A 25,436-nucleotide genomic window follows, 5' to 3' on the forward strand; every position below is an offset into this window, starting at 1 on the left:
AAGGAGTAGCCGCTTGAATACACCTCAACAAAAGAATCAAATAGAAATCACAAAATCACAAAACCACCTGACCTTCTCGAATGTGAGTAGCACTCCATGCAGGAGAATTCCTACCTGCGTTGATGTTGTTGTTGGCTCACAAAATAAACAATCCTGTGGTTTGTTCAGTAAACTAATGATAAAACCAGCCAATTTGTCTGGTCCAGGAGCTTTCAGAGACTGCTTGGGATGTTTATGGGGCCTAGAATTCTCTAGTCTGGATTTAGTTGGCTGGAGATTTTTGGAGATTCCCAAAAACTAGAATAAAGAACTGGCTTGACACGTCTGTCCGAACGGGAGTGGAGAAGCTGACTTACCAGGGAGACCCTCTTTCTCAGAGGATGTGCTTCCCATGGAATGTGGACAGGTAAGCAGTGAATGTTCTGCCTTAATTTCAGTTAAAAGCAAGTGTTAGGGCTAAAGGTTAAATGCAGCGGTGTTTCAGAAGCTTGGCCCGGAGAGCCTTTAAGGCCTGCATTTCCATCCTATCCAGGGCTTCCACCCTCCACCCCAAAGAGAGGGTTTGCTTTCAGAGGATTGCCTTTCTCTGTAGGGGTTCCAGGAGGGCCATTGTGATTTGCAAATGTTCTCACCAGGAATAAACACAAGTAGGTAAAAACGGTGCTGAGCTCTCCTGGCAGCTGTACCTGAGCGAAACGAGAGTATCTGGAATCCATTTCCAATAATGCGCTGCGGGTGCTGTAGGCTTTCCGTCGGGGCAGCGGTGGCTCCTTGGGTCAGTCTCTTAGACAAAACCTATATATGCGTGCCGCCATTCTTGGGCTCCCAGGGTTTTTACCTGGCCCAGCTCATGCTAAGCTCCAAGGTGGGCAGAAAATGAGGTGACTTATGCTTGTTACAACCAGTTTAAAAAAAAAAAGAAAAACCAGTTTTGAAGAGGCAGGTCACAAAAATCAAGGGAATTTGTATTCTATAGTTTAAATGATTGAAGTAGGACGGGCCCTGGCGAGGAGACCTTGAAGAAAATAACTCGTTTTCTTCTGCCAATTCAGTGCGTAGAATAAGGAAAACTCTCTAAATACCATGAGAAAAATACTGTAGTGACCACTCATTCTTTTAATCACTGTCTTCCTGGTACCATTAAGGGTTGGAACATATTCACGTCCTACTTTACAGTCATGGCCTCTCCAGAGGCCGCTGAAGTTACATTGACCTGTTACCCCATAGCCACAGTCTCAGGTGGTCTGTTCCCAGCCACACTGAGGCCTGATACAGGCACACCTGTATGAAGAGGGCATCCGACCTGCACACGGCAATTCCACTGCCTGGTCCAACTCACGTAACTCATAAACTTTGTAACTAGTGAGACAAATATGAAAGGTAAGATTGTTTATAACTAGGAAAAATAGCATCCTGGGGCAGACAGTGACCCTGGAGAACAACCATATGGTCAGCAGATTTGCATTTGTGTTTACCTTATTTAAAGACTGTTTTATATAAAAACTAAAATAGCATAAGAACCTTTGAGGAAACATGAAGAAGACAAAGTCGTTTTATTTTATACATGCGGACACATTTTTATGTGGAGGAAATAAATCCAGGTTGTATGAAAAATTGCATATGAACCCAGCCATGCCTCTTCATTTTTATTAAAATACTTGTCATTGAAAATATGCTTTCCTGGTTCATCTGTTTCAGTTCTATTTTCTCAGTCTTGGGTTTCAGGTTTTTGTTGGGCAGGGTCAGGGGCTTAGATTATTTAGCTCCTTGTGTTTTCTCTAGGGTGGAACTTTCTAGCAGAGGTGCAAATTGAAAGTGACGGAAAGTCTCGATCTTGAGATTAGAAGCTCCATTGAGAAACCCTTTTGTTGACTTGGAGATTTCAACGGAAGAGTCAGTGTTTTAGCTGTATGAAATCCTTGAAAAATAAGCATTTATTATATGGTTCCACTAAACATGTATGTGACTTTGATGCCCGCCCGTCATATCTCAGATCCCCTTGGAGCTGGAAGGGAGCTTAGAGAGCACCTAATCCAAAGCTTCATCTTTCGTATGAAGAAACAGGCCCTGTACAAATGTGGAACATAACATTTAACAAAAAGGAAAGAAGATGATAAACACAAAACTCAAGATAGTAGTTATCTTCAGGGGAGAAGCCAGGGAGATGGATCAGTAAAAAACCCAGTGTATTAATATTCTGTTCAGTAAGTTGGGTGGTAGGATCCCTGGTGTTCATCTTATTAGGCTTCGTGTATGTGTATTAAATATCATATAGTTTTAAAACATTAGGAACAATAAGTACATAGTCACAGAGCATCTGCTGTCGCCAAGCCACCGTTCTTACCTGTCGTTTACATACTTTAACCCAGGATGACGGAAAAGGAGGCTTCAAGACCATGATCTTTGCCAAGGATCTGTAGCTCGTTAGTACTGGCTGTGACCATATCCTGGGACATCTGATTTACTGCTTGTGGCTTCTAGACCCATCCTGCTTCCCTAAATGGTAATTTGCACTCGACCTCTCATTCTTCCGGGCTGTGAGTTTCCTCCTGAACTCATTTCCATGTCTGTCAGCTTCGTGGTCATCACTTCAGTGGCCTGAATCAGCACCCGGAGTTTTCTCCACCCCGTTGCTCTTTTACTGTCTCTGCTTCACCAATTCCCAAGTTAAGTGAAACCCACCATCTCTTATACTGTATTTCTTCTAGGTTATTGAGCATAGTGGTAGAAAATCACGTAAATTTGCCAACTGACTCCACTGTAGATGTAGGATTTCTTAACTCAGATACGCATTTCTGTTTGGCTTTTTCAGATTTACCTCGTAACCACTGCAATCTTTTTATTATTCTCAACTTTATAGTCCTTATATCCCACCCTTACTTTCAGCAGACAGCTTTGCCTTTTACTCTCTAGAGAAAATACTGGTCATCAAACATCCTTTTTTTCCCCATCCCTAGACTAAATTCTCAGAGCATCCACTTTTCCTTTATTTCAGGGGTATGCTTCCTCTCCGAGGCTAGCCTCTTCCTTTTACCTGTGCTGTATCCCAGTGTATTCGTTATCTGTCGGTGCATAACGAATTTCCCCAGAGCATAGTGGATTAAAACAATAATGAACATCTATTACCCCCACAGCTTCTGTGCGTAAGGAACTCAGGAGTGACGTAGGTGGGTAGTCCTGGCTCGGGGTCTTTGATGCGACATGCAACATGTCAGCCAGGGCTGCAGTTCTCGTAGACTTGCCTGGGGCTGGAGGATTTGCTTCTCAGGTGGATCACTTACTTGCTTGGCACATCAGAAATTTGAGTGTCTTCGCAACACGTCAAATGCCTTCCTCCTGAGTAAGTTAGCAAAATGGAAACTGTAAATTCTTTTATGACCTAACTTGAGAAGTCACAGGACGACATTTCTACAATATGCTTTTGGTTACACAGCTGAGAGCCCTCTTCAGTGCAGGAGGGGATTTCACAAGAGCTGAATACCAGGAGGCAAGGATCAGTGGGGGGCGGCTGGCTCTATCACACCTGCTCCTATCTTCTGATATCTTCCATAAGGCATTTTCTCTTTACCTTAATTTTATTTCTCTTTAACTCTTTTCCATATAGGTGTTATATTTTTCATTAATAGTCTTTCATCTTGAACTGCTTAATCTACAAAAGTACTAAGCTTACACGTGTTCTTTTAAAAACACACAACCTTTCCCAGCCCCATGCACCAAATAAATGAATAAATTTAAAAATAGAGGCACCGGCTGGCTCAGTCAGGGAGCATGTGACTCTTGATCTCAGGGTTGTGGATTAGAGCCCTATGTGGGGTGTAGAGATTACTTAAAAATGAAATCTTTTTTTTTTTTTTTTTAAAGATTTTATTTAGGGCACCCAGGTGGCTCAGCAGTTTAGCACTTCCTTCAGCCCAGGGCCTGATCCTAGAGGCACAGGATCGAGTCCCACGTCAGGCTCCCTGCATGGAGCCTGCTTCTCCCTCTACCTCTGTCTCTGTCTCTCTCTCTCTCATGAATAAATAAAATATTTTTTAAAATAAATAAAGATTTTATTTATTCAGGGAGACAGAGGCAGAGGGAGAAGCAGGCTCCTGCAGGGAGCCCAATGTGAGACTCAGTCCCGGGACCCTGGGGTCATGCCCTGGGCCGAAGGCAGACACTGAACCACTGAGCCACCCCAGGTGTCCTAAAAATAAAATCTTTTAAAATATATCCATAAAAATGAACACACACTTTGTCCCCCAATATTGATCCAGGTTTAGTTGTGGAAAATATCCATTGAGCTAGTCTAAGCAGGAAGGCTAGAGAAACACTCTAGCCTGGACTTCCAGAAACCACTCCCAAAGTCTAGTCAGAAGTCTTTGCTGCGGGGGATCCCTGGATGGCTCTGCGGATTAGCACCTGCCTTCGGCCCAGGGCATGATCCTGGAGTCCTGGGATCGAGTCCCACGTCGGGCTCTCTGGGGCTCTCTGCGTGGAGCCTGCTTCTCCCTCTGCCTGTGTCTCTACCTCTCTCTCTGTCTTTCATGAATAAATAAAATCTTAAAAAAAAAAAAAAAAAAGGAGTCTTTGCTGCTCCTATAGTAGTTAGGAAGCCACCGGTACAGCTGCCAGTTCAAGAAGTGACGATAGGGCTCCTACCCACAAGTATCACAAGAAACGACCTCCTGCTCCTAGAATGTCCAAGGGAGTAGAACTAGAAGAGTCACTCAGGGCCACTTTGCTCGAACAGGCCTTGGACTTGGAGATGCTCAGAGCTACCACCCAGACCTGCGCTTCCACACACGACTACTCCAGGTTAATGATCTTTTCAGGACTCCTCAAATTCAGTTTGGCGGATCCTGGCATTTCATAGCAGCGATGACTTCCGACACCAACCTGTTCTTCGTTTCTCCACCACCACTGCTCTATTTCACATCCTCATCCCTGGACTTTTACAGCAGGTAGTCTAGGCTCATTTCAGTCTGTCCTCCACCTGCGTGGCACAGCATTCAAGATATCTAGTGATCTGTTTCCAGTGCCCCTACTGATAACAGCAAAGGCTTTCTGAGCCCTCGATAATGTGGCAAGCGCTGTACAACACCTTATATGCATTGTCCTACTTAATTCCGCATAACCCCGTGAGGTAGACATTATTAGGCCCCCGTGTGGTAGGTAAGGAAAGAGGATCATAGACCAGATGAGATTTGACCAGTTACTTAATTGCCATATGGAAGAATCAGAATTGGACCCAGGTCTGCTACCCCTCAGTGTCCCACTACAGTGTACGGTCGCTCCTGCTCTGCTGTCCCCCGCCCCGCCCAGAGTTGAGCTCTAGTGAACTCGCCGTAACACTGTGCCCCTTAATGGCCCTACCTTGGCACATCTTGTTTTCTAAAATGCACTTGTTTCCTCCCTGGCCCCACACTTCCCTGCTTAGCACATGCCACCTTCAGTTTCCAACTCAAATGTTATCTCCTCGGGTAACAGTCCAGGCTCTCTGATCCAGGCTCCTATTGTCCTCTTTATATGCTTTTTTTTTTTTTTTAAGATTTTATGTATGTATTTGACAGCACAAGCAGGAGAGGGAGGGGGAGGCAGGCCCCCCACTGAGCAGGGAACCCAATGTGGGGCTCTATCCCAGGACCCTGGGTCATGACAGGTGTTTGAGCCACCCAGGTGCCTTGTTCATACTATTTTTAGTAGCCTCTATTGAGTTGTGTTGTAATTATCTTCTAGAGCAGGAAACAAGCCACACTCACTATCAGTATTTTTAAGCAAAAGGAAACTTAATACCAAGCACTATGAAGTGCTGACACAGTCGTTTGTGGCTGGAGAAGCCGACCAGGGGGGCCCCCTAGGAGTGATTCCCAGGACACCACTGAACTAACCCACCAGGGGAGCTGCGGCTCCATGGCCACCGGATACTGAGTGTGAGGACGCAGCACCGTGACCACAGTCCAGGCATCGGGAAGCTGCACAAACGATCCCACACGTATACAGTATCAGATGCTGACCGAGCTACTGACCAGCCTAAATACCCAGATGCGTGGTCAGCAGACGAAGGGAGGCGGAAACTAGATAATCAGTACCTGAGTTTGCCCAAGGCTGTGCTGAGGTTTTAGATATTTGTTTCATAAGAATAGGTCAGTCTGTTTTTTTTTTTTTTTAAGGAAATCAGCTACTTTCAAAGTTCAAAGAAAAAAGTACCATATGCCAACGTGACTCCCTGTTTAAAAAAAAAAAAAAAGTCAAAGACATTGCTGCAGTAGTGAGTGCGCAGTGGGCAAGGGCAGGCAAAACTCGCGAGGAAAGTGGCCAGGGAAGCAGTTGGGAGAGGGGACGTTGACATGGGAGTGCGCGGCCTTGTCTTCAGTCTCAGGGCAGCCCCGCAACCTCAACCTCAACCTCGGGAACCTCCCTCCTCCCCCAGGGGGAGATGGAGCTACGAGGCCACCAGGGTCCGTCCAGCCCTCCAGTGGCCGCCAGGGTCCGTCCAGCCCTCCAGTCCTGTTCTGCAGTCGAAGACTCTACAGGCGTTTCGAGGGCTCACTTTCCTTCTGATCCTTGTCTAAGTTCCCGTGAACCTTAGAGCACTGTCGGAGGCGGCCGGAAGGAGGGCGTGGACAGTGAAGGCCTCTAGCCTTCCCTGTACTGAGCCCCACGGCACGTTACAACCACAGCAGAGCAGCTCGGGGGTCCCCTGATTTCCCAATTTGGAGTTTTGGTTAATCTGCCCCCAGATGTCCAGGGGGAAAGGAATTCTTTAGAGAACCATCGCTCGGGGCGCCTGGGTGGCCCCTTGGTTAGGGGGCCGGTCTGCTCGGGAGCCTGCTCTCCTCCCTCCCTGCCTGTGCTCCCTGTCGCGGTCCTTGTCTCTCCCTCAAATAAATAAACCTTTTTAAAAAATGAAATAAAGACAGAACCATCACTCATTCTAGGAGCTAGAAAGGCCCTCACAGCCTCAAAAGCCAGGCTTGTTAGAAAAGTGCATGAAAAGCAGCCTCTAGGGACGCCTGGGGCTCGGCGGCCGAGCGGCTGCCTTCGGCCCAGGGCGTGACCCCGGGTCCCGGGATCGAGTCCCGCGTCGGGCTCCTGCATGGAGCCTGCGTCTCCCTCTGCCTGCGTGTCTGTGTCTCTCATGGATCAGTCTTTGAAAAAAGCAAGCCAAGCGGGCTCTAGGCGCGTCTGCGAGGCCGGAGATTAAATGGAGCTTTCCGCACGGCCCCACGCCCTCCTCCGGGCTGGGTGGTCACGGCCTAGTTTGCTCCAAGGCCGGTTGGCCAGCTCCAGCCGCGTCCCTCCAGCCGCGTCCCTCCAGCCGCGTCCCTCCAGCCGTGTCCCTCCAGCCGCGGGACGAACGCCGGCTTGTCCGGCCGCGCACCCCCCAGGCCAGCAGGTGCCGAGCGCGGCCTCTCCGGGGCCTGGGGCAGGCGGGTCCCCCCAGCAGAAGGCAGCTGGGAGCCAGCGAGCGGCGGGTCCGCAGCCACGGGGGAGGCCAAGGCCGTGTGGCCGGGCCCCCGCAGAGCCGGCGGGAGGAGCGCGGGCACCTGTGCTAGGGACAGCCCTGCCGCGGGCCGCGTGCGGGCCCAGGCACCGCTCCTCCAGGTGTGGTCCGCACAGCACCTACGTCATAACGACTCGGGTGCCTATTTTACTTTAAATTTTATTTATTTATTCATGAGAGACACACAGAGAGGCAGACACCCGGGCAGAGGGAGAAGCAGGCTCCCTGCAGGGGGCCCGACGCGGGACTCGATTCCAGGACAGGGTGGGGGGATGCGGGGTCCTGCCCTGGGCCGAAGGCAGACGCTCACCCGCTGAGCCCCCCTCCCCGGCGTCCCGGGTGCTTATTTTAAAATGCAGATTCCTGGGCTTGGGTCCAGACATCCTGCGTCAGAATCTCCGGAAGCAGCGCACAGGAGCCTCTTCAGGATACACCTCATATCGTTCTTACGTACAATAAAGTCTCTCAAACCACATATTACTTTGAGTAAAGGCTTTTTAGGAGCTTACAAGGAAGATAATGGCACTATTTGAGTTTTGATGGATCCAGGTCCTTAATGGATCCTTAAGAAACCCCACCCGCTAACCATGAAGAGTAGAGCGTAGTAGTGATTAAGAACGTAAAGATAGTAAAGGAACAGCCCCTGAACCATAAGATCACTTAAAAGTATAAATGGGGGAAAAAGGTACTAAAGTTTTTAGCAGTGTTAACAGCAAGCACTCCGTGCATTTTCGCTGTGATGGGTAAACTGAGGATACCTAAGTCACTGATGACAAACACAAGTGGCACAAGATTATCTCCATAAACTGTATTCACATCTTGATTTCTTCCTTTTAAATTTTTTTAAAGATTTTACTTAGAGACTATAGGGTGGGGCAGAAAAGGGAAGGAGAGGGAGAGAATCTTAAGCGGACTGTGTGCTGAGCACGGAGCCCGATGGGACCCTGAGACCGTGACTGAGCCACTAAGACACCCCTCAAATTTTTGTATTAGAAGAAATGAGGGGCACCTGGTGGCTCAGCGGTTAGCGCCGCCTTCAGCTGCGGGCGTGACCCCGGGTCCCGGGATCGAGTCCCACGTCGGGTCCCTGCAGGGAGCCTGCTGCTCCCTCTGCCTCTGTCTCGGCCTCCCTCTCTCCATCATGAATAATGATTTTTTTTTAATCTTTAAAAAAAAAAGTTAGAAATTAGGGCACCTGGGTGGCATAGCCGGTTAAGCGCCAGGCTCTTGGTTTCAGCTCAGGCTGCAGTGTCGGGGTCCGGAGATGAGCGCCCCCATCGACTCCCTGCTCAGCGCGGGCGGCTTGAGGCTCTCTCCCCCTGCCCCTCTCCCACCCCACCCCAGCTCGTGCGCACCCGACGCCCTCTCTGTGTCCAAAAAAAAAAAAAAAAATTCGAACCAATTTGAAAGACCAAGGGCATCCATCCTTTCAGTCAAGGTGTGGCATTTACCTGGTGGATCGCGACGTAGCCTGGGGCAGGACAGGCTTCTGGAGCCGATGTCCTCTGTTCCCAGCCCTCTGCCCTCCGTGGACCGACGGTGTCGCGTGCTCCAGTCACGTGCTCTGATCAATATCGAGGGTGTTCACTGACCTGCGTGTCACCGTGCAGGGTCCACCGGAGAGCTGTCACTACGTACACGTGGCCTTCGCCTCAGAGGAGGGAGCCCAGGGGCCCCCACGTGGCTCGGGTCCCCTCGGGTTTGGGAGGGGTTGTCTCTGCTGGAGGCCGTGGGAGAGACCAGCCGCGGGCGTGAGGGGACGGTGGGGAGGACGGGCCCACCCACGGCACCCGTACCTCCGTCTGTCAGGCAGCAGAGGACAGACGGACAAACAAGGGTTTGCTTTCCCTCTGTCCCCCTTCTCGCTGCCCCTGCGGCCAGCGGGCACGTGTGACCCTTGCCCACGGCTGACGTGCCCGCGGCCCTCTGCTCGGGGCGCGGCTGCCAGGCGTGCGGAGGGCACGGACACCCCACCTGGGCGCAGTGTCCGGCCTCGGACAGACCGCTGGACGGCGAAGGAACGGCGAGGGGCTGTGCCCAGCTCGCCCTCCATTCGGTTCTCCCGCAGGCTTGAGCCTTGGGATAAAGGCGGGCGCTGGGGGCTTCCAGCTGGGGGGGCGGGCCCGGCTGCCGATCCCTTGGGCGCCCAGCAGGTGGAGGCACAGACTCGGTGGTCGGGCGGCCCCGGCCGTGCTGGGCGGCGGGGCTTCGGGGGCTTCCAGAGTCCTCGGGAGTCCTCCCAGGCCCGCATGAGCCAGTGGGGGCACCTGGCGGCCTCCCGGGCCCCCCTCACCCTGCCTGCGACCTCCCATCTCTCCCCCTTCCCTTCCTTGGAGGCTGACTTCACCGAAGGCCTGGCAGCTTTGGTGGTTTTGTTTTGTTTGTTTTTTTTTAAGTTTGGTTGGTTGCTTATTTTTAAAGATTTTATGTATTTGAGAGAGAGGGGCAGGGAGGGTGCCCGCGGAGGGAGGGGCAGGGAGAATCTCGAGCTCGGAGCCCTATTCACGGGGCTCCACCCCACAACCCTGAGACCGCGACCTGAGCCGAAACCCAAGAGTCCGATGCTGGACCGAGCTGGCCAGATGCCCCTTATTTATTTATGTATTTATTCATTCATTCATTCATTTTAAAGATTATTTATTTATTTATTTATGAGAGACACAGAGAGAGGCAGAGACACAGGCAGAGGGAGAAGCAGGCTCCATGCAGGGAGCCCGACGTGAGACTGGATCCCGGGTCTCCAGGATCGCGCCCTGGGCCAAAGGCTGGCACCAAACCAGCTGAGCTACCCATGGGTCTGATGGTTTTGTTTTGTTTTGTTTTTAATTCAAATTAATATATAGTGTATTATTAGTTTCAGGGTGAGGATAGTTTAGAGTTTTTTTTTTAAGATTTTATTTATTTAAAAAAAAGATTTTATTTATTTATTCACGAGAGACACAGAGGGAGGCAGACACAGGCAGAGGGAGAAGCAGGCTCCCTGCAGGAGTCTGATGGGGGACTCGATCCCGGGACCCCAGGATCACGCCCTGGGCTGAAGGCAGACGCTCAAGCGCTGAGCCACCCGGGCGTCCCCCCTGATTTATTTATTTTGAGTAATCGCTATGCCCCACGTGGGGCTCGAACTCACGTCTCCACGCTCATCTGACCCGGCAGCGTCCGACACGAGGTGAGGAGCGGGACATGGAGAACTCCTCGGCGACGGAGAGCTGGGGCTCGGGCTGGCAGGGAGGTGTCCCTCTGCCCGTCTGGAGGTGCCGGCGTCCTAGGCCCACGCAGAGACCGTCCTCCTGAGATTCCCACACATCTACGAACCTCGGGTGACAAACCAGGACGGGCCGGCGGGGCAAGATGCCGCCCAGGTGTGCAGCCAGCACCCGGCCTCCGTGGATGCCAAGCGGCAAGCTGACGCGCCCCCCCTGCCAGTGGGCACCAGGCCACGACCCCCAGGGGGCACAGCCAGCCTGCCAAAGCGGAGGCCGTCCCAGGGCGCCGTGCCCATCGCTTCCCTGCAGCAAGCTGAGCGGAGCCCAGAGCCCGAGCGCCCTTCTGTACGCGGACGGGCAGGCTCGTCCTCACTGACAGCCGGGGGGAGGGGGGGGCATGGAAGGGGGGAGCATCACCTAAAGGCAGCAGCACCCGCTCTCCATCCTCGCGCGCCCATTGGAATAGAAAAGGAAGTGGACCCTTCTGACCACGAGCCAGAACTTGAAGTTGGAGGCGGGAAGACAAAGGGGAGCCAGTGGAGCAAAGGGGACCGTGTCACGGTGGGAGAACAGGGAACACAGCTGGGTTCCGTCCCGGTCGGCTGCAGGGCCTCAGCCATATCGTGTCTCTGGGCCTCAGTTTCCTTCTCTGTAAAATAAGGACAGTGACCGCTGTTTAACCTCGAGAAGCGACGGACGCCCCCGCCCCAGGGTAACGGTACAGCACCCACAGGATCCTGTGTGACCCCAGCTGACGCTGCGTCCGAACTACGGGAACCGGGGCGCCTGGGGGCTCCGTCGGCTGAGCCGCTGCCGTCGGCCCAGGGCGTGACCCGGGGTCCCGGGACCCAGTCCCACGTCGGGCTCCCCGCTTAGCAGAGGGTTGCTGCTCTTTCCCTCTGCCACTCCCCCTGCTTGTGCGCGCTCGCTCTCCCTGTCAAATAAGTAAAATCTTTAAAAAAAAAAAAAAGGCAGGGATCCCTGGGTGGCTCAGTGGTTGAGCATCTGTCTCGGGCCCAGGGCGTGACCCCGGGGTCCCGGGATCGAGTCCCGCGTCGGGCTCCCTGCGTGGAGCCTGCTTCTCCCTCCGCCTGGGTCTCTCTGCCTCTCTCTGTCTCTCATGAGTAAATAAAGAAAATATTTAAAAATAAATAATTTTTTAGGGATCCCTGGGTGGCGCAGCGGTTTAGCGCCTGCCTTTGGCCCAGGGCGCGATCCTGGAGACCCGGGATCGAATCCCACGTCGGGCTCCCGGTGCATGGAGCCTGCTTCTCCCTCTGCCTGTGTCTCTGCCTCTCTCTCTCTCTCTCTGTGACTATCATAAATAAATAAAAATTAAAAAAAAATAAAAATAAATAAATAAATAATTTTTTAAAAAGCCAAGCGCTGTCCTCGGTAGAGGGGTACAGGGGAGCACGCGGTGCACAGCGGAGCTCGGTAGGGTCCGGGCTCCAGGCGGCCGGTGGGGCCCGGGGCGTGTGCCCGCGGCGGGGGGCGTCACTGTGGTGTCCACGCCGCATGGTGCCCGCGTGGCCGGCCCGCACCTGTGCCGTGTGGCTCAGAGCGGCCCTTCCTCCCTTCACGGCGCCTACTGGCTCGGGCTGCCTGGTCCCCGGGGAGGGCCTGTGCCTGCACCCACCCTTCCTCTGCCTCCGGGGCGGCCTCCCCTCCCAGTCCCTCGGTGTCGCGACTGCTGGAGACACAGCCTCCCCCTGACCCCAGGCATGAGAGCGGGGACAGCCCGACTGACAGATGCTGGTCCTCACCCCACCCCTCCCACCCCCCACGTCCCCACCTCTGCTCTGGGGAATCCTGAAGCCCAGGGATGTTGGTGAACATCTCGCCTTTGCTCATTCATGCACCTGCGGAGCTGGGGGAGGGGGGGTGTCCCGCTGGCACCGCACCCATGGGCCTGAGCCCTGACAGCAGCAGGGACGCGGGACGCATGGGTCCTCCTTTCCGGGAACGTGTCACCTACGCTGCACAACCATGAATGCATCACAAATGCGGCGACTCGGAACGACCCTGAGCATTGCTCCCCGACAGCTCTTGTGGGCCAGGAGCTCACCGGCAGCTCGGCTGGGCGCTCTGGCTGCACCCCCCCGCGGCTGCGGTCTCCCCCAGGCCCTGCAGGCTTGGCCACCGTGTACCCCGGGGCGACCCTGTCACGGGAGTGGAGTCACACGCTGGGGACGGAGAGCTGGCTTCGGCGGAGGGCTGCTGGACGGCCCCCAAGACACGCAGCTGGCTTCCCTGGCAGCAAGTGACCTAGGAGTAGGCCAAGCGGGACACCGCGACGTCCCTTTATGCCTCAGCCTTGGAAGTCGCACACGTCGTTTCCCCGTCACTGCGCCGGCCCCACAGGCCAGCCCTGACTCCGTGTAGGACGCGAGCAGAGAGGGGCCTGGATCCCAGGAGACGAAGGTCGGTGAGCGGCCCCCCGACCCGTCTGGGACGTCAACGTCACCACGAATCACAGAAGATGCTGAGAAGAAGAGGTAGGATGTTTATGCACCGACAAGAAGTTTGAACGTGCTCGTGAGGGAGCAAGGGCCATAGTCTTTCACGGAACGTCATTAAACCAGATGTCGGCAGATTCTATTTTCGTTGGAACGGGTTCAGTTTTATCTTTGAGCTCCTCGAAAACATTCCTCGAAGTCGGCTGAGATTTCGTGGCGATCTTAATCTGTTTTCGGAGAATGTAGGCCACGCGGCTCTATCAGGGGGACCCACGAACGAACAAAGGAGTGGACCAGAAGGACGCGGGTAGAGGTAGCCCTCGGCGGGTAGAGAAGGTCGAAGGCGGCTGCTTGGTCTGTCACCGTGTGCCGGCAAGGGGAGGAAGTGGAGGGCAATCCGCTTGCCATTTTAAGGACACGACCCAGAAGTTACACCCGTTGCCTCCTTCACATTCCGTTAACCAGAAGTCGGTTACGTGGCCGCCGCCCCGACGGGGTGGACGCCGCAGCACCTGGCCGCCCGCCACATCCCGCCGAGGCAGTGCAAGCCCGGATGTACATCAAAGGCACAGTATCGAGACGTGCTAAGCTTGCTACGAGATTATCCTATTAGAAAACACTGTCGGGGCCCCTCGGGGTGACCCCGGGGTCCCAGGATCGAGTCCCGCGTCGGGCTCCCTGCGTGGAGCCTGCTTCTCCCTCTGCCCGCGTCTCTGCCTCTCTCTCTCTCTGTGTCGCTCATAAATAAATAAAATATCTTTTCAGACTTCTCAGGGTGAGTGCCTGTCATGGGGTATTTACAGTCGCTCCTATCATGGATGCGTCCCGATGGCCTCCCTTTCCCACCCGCACGAGGGCTTCATAAATAGCCCGGACCAGCCCGTGCTGGGTTGCACCGTCCAGACTCGGGGTGAGAACTCGGGGCGGCGGGGGGGTGGCCAAGAGACTCAGCGGGGGAAGCGTGTGCGGCCGGACGGACGGCGCAGAGGACGCTGCTTTGCAGACGCTGAAGTCACGGGAGCAAACCGGCGACCGGCTGGGCACACTGGGGAGCGGTGCCGCAGCTTCGGGACCTAGTGGCTGGCGGGTTGAAGGGCGGAGAGGCTTGCCCTGGTCCTCACAGGCAGCGGAGGAGGGAGGCTTCGGTGTCCCTCGGTCCCCGTCCAGGGGCCCTGGTGGCTGGGGCCTCACCCCCTCCCCTTTCCTCAGAACAAACACATCAGGTGTTGCCCGGATCTGCGCCTGTCCCCCGCCTACTGCCATCTGGCCCCGGGAGGTGTGCAGTCCTCTCCTGGCGCTGGTGCGACGGCCTGAGCGACACGGGACACACAGTCCCGGCTCCACTGGAGCTTCCGTCTAACGGGGAAGCAGACGGACGACTCAGACGACGGGATGGGGCCATCTCAGCCCCAAATGCAAGCATAAGGTTCCCCTTTTTTAAGAATTTTAAGTAGGCCCCGTGCCCAACGTGGGGCTGGAGCTCATGACCTCGGGTTTAAAAGGTCATGCTCTGCAGAGCCGGCTACTCCACCCGACCCCCGCCCGCTGGACGGCGGAGACGTCAGGGCAGCCTCCTGGGCACGGGGCCCCAGGGGGGGGGGGTTGGGGGCGGCCCCAGGCTGGCCAAGGTCACTTGTGCCCCCGAATCCTGATGGATCCCGAACGGTAGCTGGGAGAGGGGGGCCCGAGGGGAGAAGGCCCTGCCTGGGTGGGACTGTGGCCTCCGGTCCCCGGTGCGCCCCGAGCCCCGACAGGGCGGCTACCAAGGGAAGAGGCAGGAGCACCTGAGGGCAGACACGGCCGCCCCCGCCCGCACCCAGCCGGCAAGCCACGGGGCGCCCCCGGGCCAGGGCCTGCACCCCAGGAGGCCGGCAGCCCCAGCTCCTCCTCCTCCGGGGGCGACAGGGAGGGCGAGGCGGGCCGACCTCGTGGCTGCCAGGGCCGCTGCTGCCAGGCCCTGACGAAGGCGAGGACCCCTCGTCCCCAGCGCGGCCCGGGGGGCTGGTGATCCCAGAGCACCCCGAGCACCAGTTCCAGGAGAGGGGCGGCGGCCGGTGTGGGTGCCTGAGGGTCCCGGGGTAGCTCGGGAGGGACCAAGGGTCACGATGCTGCGGGTGCGTCCCACGGGCGGGGACAGTGCCCTGGGCTCCTCGGGGCTCCCACCTCGACCAGGCCCCACCCCCCTCCCGCGCCCGGTCCACAACCCCGACCCTCGACCCTCAGAGGGCCAGGAGCTCATGCCGGCCGGCCCCATGGGAGCTCACACCCGCCAGCTCCACTCGAGCGCACGCCCAGCGGCCCCACGAGAGCTCACACCCGCCAGCCCTGCTCGCAGCCGCGGCCTCCAGCTCCTTGGGCCTCCCCATCTCCACGCTGCCTCCTCCGTGGACCAGACACGGGACACCGGGCTTCTGGCTGCCCACGGAGCTCCAAGCGGGCAGGGGAGGGGTGTTCAGGCCCCGGGCCTCACCCCAGGCTGCCGCCCAGCACACCGACCCTCCCCTCACAGGGCGCCTGTGGCAGGTCCCCCCTCCCCTTCCCCCTCCCCTTCCCTCCCTCCCCCCTCTTCCCCTCCTCATCCCCCTCCTCTGCCCTCCTCCCCCTCCTCCTCCCCTTCCTCCCATTCCCCTCCTCCCCTCCCCCTCCCCCCTCCTCCCCTTCTCCTTCCCTTCCCCCCTCCCCCTCCTCCCCCTCCTCCCCTCCTTTCTCCCCCCTCCCCTCCCCCTCCTTCCTCTCTTGTCTCCCTCCTCCCCTCCCCTCCTCCCCTCCCCTCCCCTCCCCTCCTCCCCTCCCTCCTCCTCTCCTTCTCCTTCCCTTCCCTCCTCCCCCTCCTCCCCCTCCTCGCCTCCTCCCCCTCCTCCCCTCCCCCCTCCTCCCCTTCTCCTTCCCTTCCCCCCTCCCCCTCCTCCCCCTCCTCCCCCTCCTCCCCCTCCTCCCTTCCTTTCTCCCCCTCCTCTCTCCCTCCTCCCCTCCCCTCCTCCCCTCCCTCCTCCCCTTCTCCCTCCCTCCTCCCCCTCTCTTTCCCCTCCCCTCCCCCTCATCCCCTCCGCCTCCCCCTCCTCCCCTTCTTCCCTTCCCCCCTCCCCCTCCTCCCCTTCCTCCCCTCCTTTCTCCCCCTCCTCTCTCCCTCCTCCCCTCCCCCTCCTTCCTCTCCTGTCTCCCTCCTCCCCTCCCCCTCCACTTCCTCCCCTCTCCTCCCCTCCCCCTCCCCCCTAGAAATCTCAGGCCCTTCCAACTGGTCAGAGGTCACCTAGGGAAGCGCCCAAGTCCACTCCGACCCCCTCCCCACCACGACCACCTCCTGCTGACCTGGGATGGGAGAACCCATTAGCTTCACAATCGCCAACTCTCAAGCCAAACAACAGGGAAGTCCCTCTGTTTATCTGATTTCCTCCGATCTTGCTGTTGAGCCAGCAGCTGGTGAAACAAAGGGCAGCTCCTCCCTGGGCCCCTGGCCTCTCAAGCTCCCGGGTCAGCTCTGAAGTAATTCCTCGACTCTCTGTTTCTATCCCCAGGGGCTTCCCAGAAACAATCCGAGACACCAGGGTGCCCTGTGAGCCCTGAGCCGAGCACCGGGAAGCTCTCCGCCCTCCCCAGCCGAGCCAGTCCCCACACCCAGACAGAGGCACCTTCACAGCGGGTGACAGTCCCCCGGCCCCTCCCAGGGTCTCCCGCGTCACCACCCAGAAATCTCCTTTCACCTTGTCCTGCCTCTTCAGACTCCTCCCCAGCCGAAGGGCTCTGGGAACTGCAAGGGTGTCAGGGGTCATCCGGAAGGTGACGTAGGGGAAGGGACTTGACAGACGTGCAGCCGCCTCTTCCGAGTATTTTGAGGTTAAGCGAGGTGATGGATGCACATGCTGAGACCTGCACCTGGTCCCCCCCACACCCTGGGGGGCCTGCGAGTGCGCCCCCCTGGACATCCAGAGCCCGGCCCCACGGAGTCCGGGGGGCGGGGGGGGGGGGTGCAGCCCCAAGCTGAAGGCGCACAGTGAGCAGCACGGCCTCCCTCCCTGGCCGGGCCTGCGTGCGGGCTCCCTTCCCACCACCCCTGCAGAGCCCTCCCCTCCGCGCCCTGAGCTCATCCTAGTTACCGAGTGTTTGTTTAGTCCCGCGCCCCACCCCCCCCCCCCCCCCCCCGCACAGCAGCTGCAGCCCCACGCCGTGCTCCCCAGTGAGTGTCCCCCCCCCGCCCCCCGTGTAGGAATCTGCGTGCGCGGGACGGCCACTCGGGAGCAGCTCCTTGGATTCCTTCCGCTTAGGGAAGACGAACCTGAGCAGAGTCTTGCTCAAGCCGGAACCCCCAAGTCAACACGTGGCCCCATCCCAGGGGCCGCTCTGCCGTCGGGGCCAGAAGAACCCTCAGCCTCCCCACCCCCCCCCCCCCGCCCTGCCACCCATGGGGCCCTGGACGTAGAAGAAATCACTGTTTTTAAATGCCTGGAACATCATAGGCAAAGGCGGGGAAGGGGCTCAAGCGCATCCGTCCACACACCCTGTGGCTTCTTGTCCTCCCACCCTGTCCCCAGCTCTGCTCCGGGCCCCTGTCCCCACCCCTCCCGCCACCCTCCACTCACACTTGGCTCCTGCGCTGACCCACATATCATTTGCGTGTCACTCAACAAGGACATTTCTTGGGTTTTGCTTTTTTTTTTTTAAGTTTTTATTGGGCCGTTGGCTCTTGGGAGCGTTTAGTCCGAATCCATGCAAAGACCCAAGAGTCCTTAACGGTGGCGTTTGAGGGGCAGCCTGCGCACATCCCCCCGCCCACGCGAGCCCCCGGGCACCCCTCCTGCTCCTGCCAGCGAGGCTCAAGTGTCCGTGGACAAAGCCAGTGGGGTGGTTTCTCCGAAAGTGAAGCCAGATTGCTTGGGTTGGATTCCCAGCTCTCCCACCGCCCCTGGACTAGGTACTTCGACTCTCTGTGCCTCAGTTCCCTCATCTTTTTTTTTTTTTTTTTAAGATTTTATTTATTTATTTGGCAGCCACAGAGAAAGCCGAGCAGGAAGCAGGGCAGAGGAAGTCCCGCGGGGCAGGGAGCCGGGTGTGCGGCTCGATCCCGGGACCCCGAGATCAGAACCCGAGCTGAAGGACTCCTGGACCCCAGGATCTTGACTGGAGCCGAGGGCAGACACGTAACCGGCAGAGCCCCAGGCGCACCCTAAGTTCCCTGTCCTGACGGGTGGACCCACAGCATCTCGCGTGCCCGCGCCCGGCAGGGCCGAGCCAAGGGACCGGTGCGTGCACGTGGTGATGCCGCGGGCCGTCGCCGCAGGAGAGGGCAGCAGCCGCAGGGACGGTGCCTCCGCCCACCCCAGTACACCTGGGTCGTGCGGCCCCATTGCCCTCTCCTCCCGGACTCCCGTTCCCCTTCTGCAGACAGGCTCACAGGCCCGGGCCATCCTTACCCCTACCTAGTCCCCTTCTCTCCCCCGGAGCCCAAACCTGGGTGTGCAGGGCGGGCAGGAGGAAAGGAGGGAAAGACCTGGCCATTTTAGGGCAGACGAGCTGTTAGAGGGGAGAGGCAGCGGGGCAGCACGGGGTAGACCCAGAGTGGGGAGGCTCCTTATTGGGAAAGGCCCCTGTCTGATTCTGGGAGACAGAGGCCAGGCCTGGGCACTCGGCCAAGTGCAAAGAGCGGGGCCCGGCCCCAGCCTGGCCCCGACGGCGGCACCGGTGAGGAGGCTGGGTGCCAGGTGCTCGGGCCTCCGCCACACCGACCCGGCTACCGTCCCCTACCCCAGTCCTCCCCCTTCTGCCTACACCCCATGGCCATTAACGTGGCCGGAGCCAGGAGGCCGAGCTGGGGGGAGGGAGGGGCTCCGGCGTGGCTGTCTCTAGGACGCTGCCCACCCCCCGCAGCCCCCACGACCTCCTTCCACGTGTCCGGCACCGTGAGCTCCTCCTACAGGAACTCGGCCAGTTCTGGGGAGACCAGGGCCAGGGAGGGGGGGCGCAGGGGTGAGTAACCGTTCCCGCGGGGATCGGGGTGCCCATGACTAATCAATGAGAGAGTGAGAGGAGACTCACATTCCTTGACTTGTAGGGCAGTGGATGGAGGTGGGAGGTGGGGCAGGGCAGACCGAGGCAAGGACGGCCAAGTAGGGACTCAGAGCCCGAGAAGCCAGGCTCAGCGGGGGCGGGGAGCCCCGGCAGGCCCGCTCGCCCCACACGGGGCTGCAGGAGGGCCAGGCCCAGGTAACCCCACACCTGGGGCCCTGCTCTGGGCAGAGGCTTCCCATCTGCTGGCCACGGAGCCCCCCCCCCCACCCCGCACAGTCCACCCAAGCGGGGCTGCCGGCCTTGACCGCGCTGACAGAGGGACGGACTGGCATCGCCCCGCATTCCTTAGCTCTCCCACTCGTCTAGGGGTCCCCGTTCCCAGAAGTCCCAGCTTGGAAAACGGCCGCCGTGCCAGGCTGAGAGCCGCGCTGAGGGCCTAAGAGGAAACGCGCCGGGAGCCAAGGTGCCGCGGGGAGGAAGGAAGCCGGTCTGTCGCCACAAAGGAGTCAGGAAAGAGAGGGAACAAACAGCCAAGTGCTTCCTGCCCACCCTCCTTCCTCCCTCCCCGCCCCGCACGCCCCACCAGCCTCCTGCACACAGGCCCAACGTCCAGGGCCCGGGGACAGGGAGGGGCGCCGAGACCCACCTTCCAGCCCACGGCACCCCTGCGCCCACCGCCGGGTGGTCGCCCCCAGCCCAGCCAGGCAGCCCTGACGCCGGTGTCTGGGCTGAGAGCAGGCCCCTGGCTAGCGAGGGACGGGATGGTGGGGGTGGCGGCCGCCTTGGGGCCCGGCAAGGCCCACACCCAGCTGCACACGGACACAAGCACGTGCGGGCGTTGAGGCGCACACTTCTCACCTACATAAACATCCGCGTCACGGCCCCCTCCGGGCCGGCCAGCCCGAATGGCGAACTCACGCAGGGCACCTGGGCCAACTTGGGCCACAGCCTCTCCCGGCCTCGACTCTTCCCGGGCCGGTTTCTCCTCCGCTCTTGCTTCCGCCCCAGAGCCTTCCGCCCGGGCCCCGCCGACGGGGTGGGGGCACCTGAGGGTGCTCGGCCCCCAAGCCTGCGCGTGGTGAAACTCGGTCAGCCCTGCCGGCTTTCTGGAACCCAGCCCCCGGCCCCGAGGTGATCACATGGAAAATGTCCAGCTGTGGTTGCTGGAGAGATGAGCTCAGCCTGCCCGAGTGGGGCTGGGGGCCTGGACGCGGCGTCAGACTTTCCATCTCGGACCTGCCCCCTCCCACCCCCAAACACTACCCTAGGGAGCCGGGAGCGGGAAAGGGGCCAAGGGGGGGATGGGCAGAGGAGGGGGAGCCGGAGGCACCTCCGGGTCTGCCTCACCCCTGCCCGCCCGCTGCAGGGAAAGAAGCCCGGAGAAGAGGGGCACGGGAGACCGGGCCGCGGTGCGATGGGGGCCGAGGAGGCTGCTTCAGAGACCGGTACCCGGCAGGCAGTGAGGACAGGGCACGGGGGAGGAGAGGCGCGTCAGGGCCCCCGAAACGGCGAGGGCCCCAGGGAGCCGGTGGGAACGAGAGGCAGGTGCCGAGAGGCCAGGCCGCCTGCGGGCCTCGCGTCCACCCCAAGGGCCTCCTGGCGCCCGGCGGAGCCCGACCCGCGGAGCACAGCTGCCCCACGTCGGGCCTCCCCCAGCCTCCTCCGGGGGACGGAGGGGGGGGGGGGGCCCTGCTGCCTCACCCCTTCCCCGCCCCTCTCCCGGCTCCGCCTCCTGCTGTCTGTCCTCTGCAGGGGCCCCTGTCTGTCCACCCCTTTGCTCCTTACCGGCTCCCCAGCCTGAACTCCCGTGGGCCCTCACCTGGCCCAACCCAGCCTCCATGCACCTGCTTGGAGGTTTCCAGTGGACAGAGCTCCACCACTAGAGGCCGGAGCCCTGGAAGGTTCTGAGCAGTGAGCGGGATTCGGGCGGGAAGGAGGCCCCCTGTCCTCTCCCGTCTCCCTCCCAACGTTCCCTCTCACCCTCCCTCATCTCCCAGCTTCCCCACGACCCCTGGCTCCCTCTCTCCCTTCCCTGGGTCTCCCCTCCTTCCTTCAGGTTGCCTTCCCTGCCCCCCCCCCCCGCCCTCCCAAGCTCTGCGAAGGCCCAGAGCCCCCTCCACCTTCCCTGCCGGCCACCCGCCGCCACCCTTCCCCCCAGGTCAGTCTCCGGCCCACGTCCGTCCCCCAGGCCCGGGGCCTTAGCCCTGCCGCAGCCCCACTGTTCTGTGGGCTGGGCCCCCCCAGCCAAGCCCAGGTCAGAGACGTGGAAAGGGCTCCAAGCCAGCAGGTCAGGGAGCTCCTCCCCTGGCCTCGCCCCGGGCTCTGAAGTCCAACCAAGGGTCAAGCCCGGAGGTGAGAGAGGTGGAGGCTAAAGGGCAAAGCCCATTGGACCTCCGCTGCAGGTGAGGCAGGAAGCCGGTTTGCTCCTGCACCCGGACACTGTATACAGCACTACTTTCTAGCATATCATTAGCTCCACTCAGCCGCGAGCTTGGGGTCCGGAAGCTAAGAGTCTTTCAAGGTGTGATTCCCCGTCAAGCCTTAGCTGCAGGAGAAGAGGAGAGGGCCCTACTCCCCCGCCCCTGGAGGAACCCCGGAGTCTCAGCCCTAGAGACTGTCCGCTTTACCCTTAGGGGCTGGCTCCCGGCGACACCCGGACCCCTTGCAGGGGTCACTAACCCCCCATGTACCCCCAGACTCAGCGCCCCAGCAGGCTGGATCTCCCTGAGGGGAAGGGCAAGCGGCTGGACCTATTCTTAGCCCGGTACCTGATCCCTGGAAAACCAGCGTGCTCATTACAAGGCGACGATGGACAGGGAGGAATTTGCAGCCAAGGAAGGAGTGTGCGTGGTTATGGGGGGTGGAGAGGTGAGGAGGGCAACAGGCCCAGAGACTCACGGGGAGGACTTCTGTCCTTCATGAGAAGCAAGCAGGGGGGACGTGCTGACCCCCACCCCAGCCTCGCACCACGGCAAACCTATTTTGTTAAGGACAAACCCGCGCTGCACACGCGCACCCCGACTCCCTCCCGAGCAGGGTCGTCATCTCCATAGGGCGAGGCGTCGGCCTGGCTCTGGGTGCAATCCCTGCAAGCTCTCGCCCTGCTCCCAGCCCCTTGCAGTGCCCTGACTTCCTGTCTGGGATTGGTAATCCTTCCCAGGAGAGGGCTAGAAACAGCAGGCAAACTTATGGGGGTGGGAGGGAATGCCTGGCTCATCTTCAGCCCCTCACAGCCCCAGTCGGATGTGTATTGGGAATCCTGGTGTTCCAGGTCCCTCCCTGATGGGCTCCAGATGTGCTTGCATCTGGGAAGGCCATCCCAGGAAACCGATGCTCCCGCCCACAGCTCCCACCCCGGATGGATCTCTCCTCCGGCCCCCAGGTTTTCCCCAGCACGGAAGCTTCAGACACTCCTTTCCTCTCCAGAGGTAGGTATAGGGCAGCGAGGGGGAGAAAAAGGATGGAAAGTAATGGGGGTGGGGAGGGATGAGCAAATAAAATGAGGTCAACGTTTAGAACACCCCAGAGAATCGTATTTCCCTTTTAACTTCCTATCTGGGGTTGTTACATTTTGCTGTAGAATTCTGTTCAAGAAAAACTGAAGAGGGTTTGGAAGAGAAGACTCTAGCTGGGATGGAGGAAATTGCGTCCCATTGATGGGCTTATTTCGCGTCCCCGGGCCTCCCTGTAGCCCTGCTCCTCTCCCATCGGTGCCGTCCTCTGATCCCTGCCCCTCTGTCTCTTCCCAGCCTAGCCCAGCTGGGGGGATTTCCCAGGTTGGTCCTCCAGAGGGACCTGGTCCCGGTCTCAGTCCCTAGGTTCGAAGCCCTGGAGCACCAAGGGAGCTCAAGCACCTTATGTCCCGGGACTGGTCTTGTCACCCTCGCAAAAATCTTTCATCCAGCCCTCCCGTGCTCTGAGCAAAGTGGGGGTGGAGAGGGGAGGGGAGTCTGGGTTTATTTTAGGTCTAGGACATGGGGGAGGGGGTTCTTCCCACCAGACAGGGAGTGGGGGTGGCGGGTGGTGACTCACAGATGACGGAGCCATCGGTTCCCCCCGGCTGGGGCCTGAGTCAGGGCAGTGACATGGCCCAAGGGCTCGCACGGCGGCTCTCGTGCCTCGCTCGGTGCTAGCAGGCCCTGCACTCAGGCTCCTGGGCTGACTGGGCTCCGACTCTACCTCCAGGGATTCCCTCCTTCCGTCCCTCTCCGAGAACGGCTCCCACTCATCACCCCACCACGGGGCAGAGGGACCGGGACCCCCAGGCCGAAGCCAGGAGCCACAGGCCACTGAACTCCCCTGGTCCTTGGTGCAGCAAACTCTTCCCAGTCTTGATTCCGGTGGCACTGAGAACGCGATGTTGGCACAGTTGCCCGGAGTAAGCGAGAGCCCCCAGCCCAGGGTCGGGGCAGCCCCAGCTCCCTCCAGGCTACGAGGCCGAGGCCGAGGCCGGAGGGGATTGGCGTCTGTCTGGGCACACCTACAACCCACTTGTGTGTGCAGCCACAGGCCAGCGAGGAGACCTCACTGAGCCCAGACCACCCGACCAGGCTGCTTACAGACCCAGCAAGGCTGGACTCTATTCATTGGAACCAGGACATCAGCCTCAGTGTTCTTAGAATTTCCAGGCATTTGAGAATCCAGAAACACCTGAGTCTGGCCCCAGAGAAATCACATGCAGGCGCGCAAAACCCCCAGGGACCTTCAGAGGGCTGATGGATTGTGCCCGTGTCTTCCCCACCCCCCCCCGGGGGGCCAGTGGACCTAGGCTAAGGATCCCTGCCCCAGAATCTTCCCTCCATAGAAACCCGGCCCCGCTTAGAAGGCTAAACTGACAGAAAAGCCACAATTTTGGAATCCGTTGGGATTGAATTTGGATTTACCTCTGCCCCTTTCTTTCTGTAAGTCATAGTCACTTCACTCCTTTGGGCCTCAGTTTCTTTGTTTTTTTGTTTTTTGTTTTTTCTTTTAAGATTTATTTCTTAGGGCAGCCCGGGTGGCCCAGCGGTTTAGCGCCGCCTGCAGCCCAGGGCGTGATCCTGGAGACCCCGGATCGAGTCCCGCGTCGGGCTCCCTGCGTGGAGCCTGCTTCTCCCTCTGCCTGTGTCTCTGCCTCTCTGTGTGTGTGTGTGTGTGTGTCGTGAATAAATAAATTTAAAAAATATTTTGTTTATTAATTTGAGAAAAAGCAGAGTGAGCAAGTCGGGGAGAGGGGCAGCGGGGGCAGGACCCCGGGATCACGGGATCACGGGATCACGACGCCAGCCAAAAGCAGACACGTCACCGACTCGGCCCCCCAGCCTCCCCCCCCTCCCCGGGCCTCAACTTCTTGATAGTAAAATGAAGATCGTGATACCTGCAATGCTGGACAGTTGGGAAGGTTAAGTGGGATAAAGGCAAGTTCAAGGTCAAGCACGGGGCCAGACACGTAGCACACGTGAGGGACCATTAATACCATGTCCCTGTCCCTATTTAGACCACGCGTGGCTCCTGGCTTCAGAACCGGCACCTCTGCCCGTGGACTCGTCCTGCTCTGAGGCTGCAGGCGGGCGGGTGACAGAGGGGCCTGGCGAGCGGCCTGCCCTTGCCCGTCACTCCTCGCCCCTCCGTCCAGCAGGCTGTGATTACCAATAGTCCATCGTCACAGCAAATCATCCCTGCTGAGCCATGAAGGGACACAGAGGTCGGATCTGAGAGACACGCGGGCTGGGCAGAGACAAGCTGAGAGACACAGAGAAGCGCTGAGAGGAGACAGCACGCGGAGGTCACTTGGCTAAGAAGAAAGGGCATTGGGTTTAGAGTCAAAACACTTAAGTTCTAGGTCCACCTCTCACTGGCTAGCCGTGTGACCTTGGATAAGTCACTTCGTCTGTCTACACCGTTTCCTCTTCTGAAAGAGAGGGTTGGGCTGATAAGCTGTAGGTTAAGCCCCTCCGGCGGCTCCTCTGAGGCCAACTTCCAGACCTGGGGGGCTGCGGGCAGCAGCTGCAACCAGGAGGGAAGAGCGCGCCGGGCCTACCCCGGAAGCAGGGGAAAGCAGGAAACCGGGCAAAGGCAGACAGGGCGGGGGGAAAGGCAGGAGGTGTTGGGGCCACCGGGCCAGGACTTATAAGGGCAGAGAGAGCCAGGAGAGGAGGGATATTGGGGAGAGTAGAAAAGCCAGCCAGAGAATGACTAAGGGGCTCCCGGTATAAACAGGAGCGGGGACGGACAGGGAGGGGGCCTGTTTGAGTTGGCCAAGGCTGGGGGTGTGGAGTGAGGAGGAGGACTGGGCCAGGACAC

At 58.7% G+C, this 25,436-nt stretch overlaps 1 protein-coding gene and 1 long non-coding RNA gene across 3 annotated transcripts; one reads left to right on the forward strand and one right to left on the reverse strand.

Moving 5' to 3' along the window:
* Positions 1-1,464: 1,464 nt before the first annotated feature.
* LOC144296703 (uncharacterized) lies at positions 1,465-16,846 on the reverse strand. 2 transcript variants are annotated; one of them, XR_013363700.1, is made up of 4 exons: positions 16,461-16,846; positions 10,617-11,341; positions 2,345-3,336; positions 1,465-2,067 (listed from the first exon to the last, which is right to left on the reverse strand). It is a non-coding gene; the product is annotated as an uncharacterized LOC144296703 (long non-coding RNA). The 2 variants fall into 2 exon arrangements; XR_013363699.1 differs by having other exon boundaries at positions 1,465-3,336.
* A 152-nt stretch (positions 16,847-16,998) lies between these two features.
* LOC144297714 (uncharacterized) lies at positions 16,999-24,342 on the forward strand. The gene is made up of 7 exons (XM_077871900.1): positions 16,999-17,056; positions 18,346-18,388; positions 19,521-20,285; positions 20,521-20,599; positions 21,851-21,918; positions 22,426-22,582; positions 23,340-24,342. Exons 1-7 carry the CDS (start codon positions 16,999-17,001, stop codon positions 23,445-23,447), a joined length of 1,278 nt encoding a protein of 425 aa, XP_077728026.1. The 3' UTR covers positions 23,448-24,342.
* The last annotated feature ends 1,094 nt before the right edge of the window (positions 24,343-25,436 follow it).

Source organism: Canis aureus, chromosome 25 (assembly GCF_053574225.1).
Source record: "Canis aureus isolate CA01 chromosome 25, VMU_Caureus_v.1.0, whole genome shotgun sequence".
In the NCBI taxonomy this organism is placed as follows: domain Eukaryota; kingdom Metazoa; phylum Chordata; class Mammalia; order Carnivora; family Canidae; genus Canis; species Canis aureus.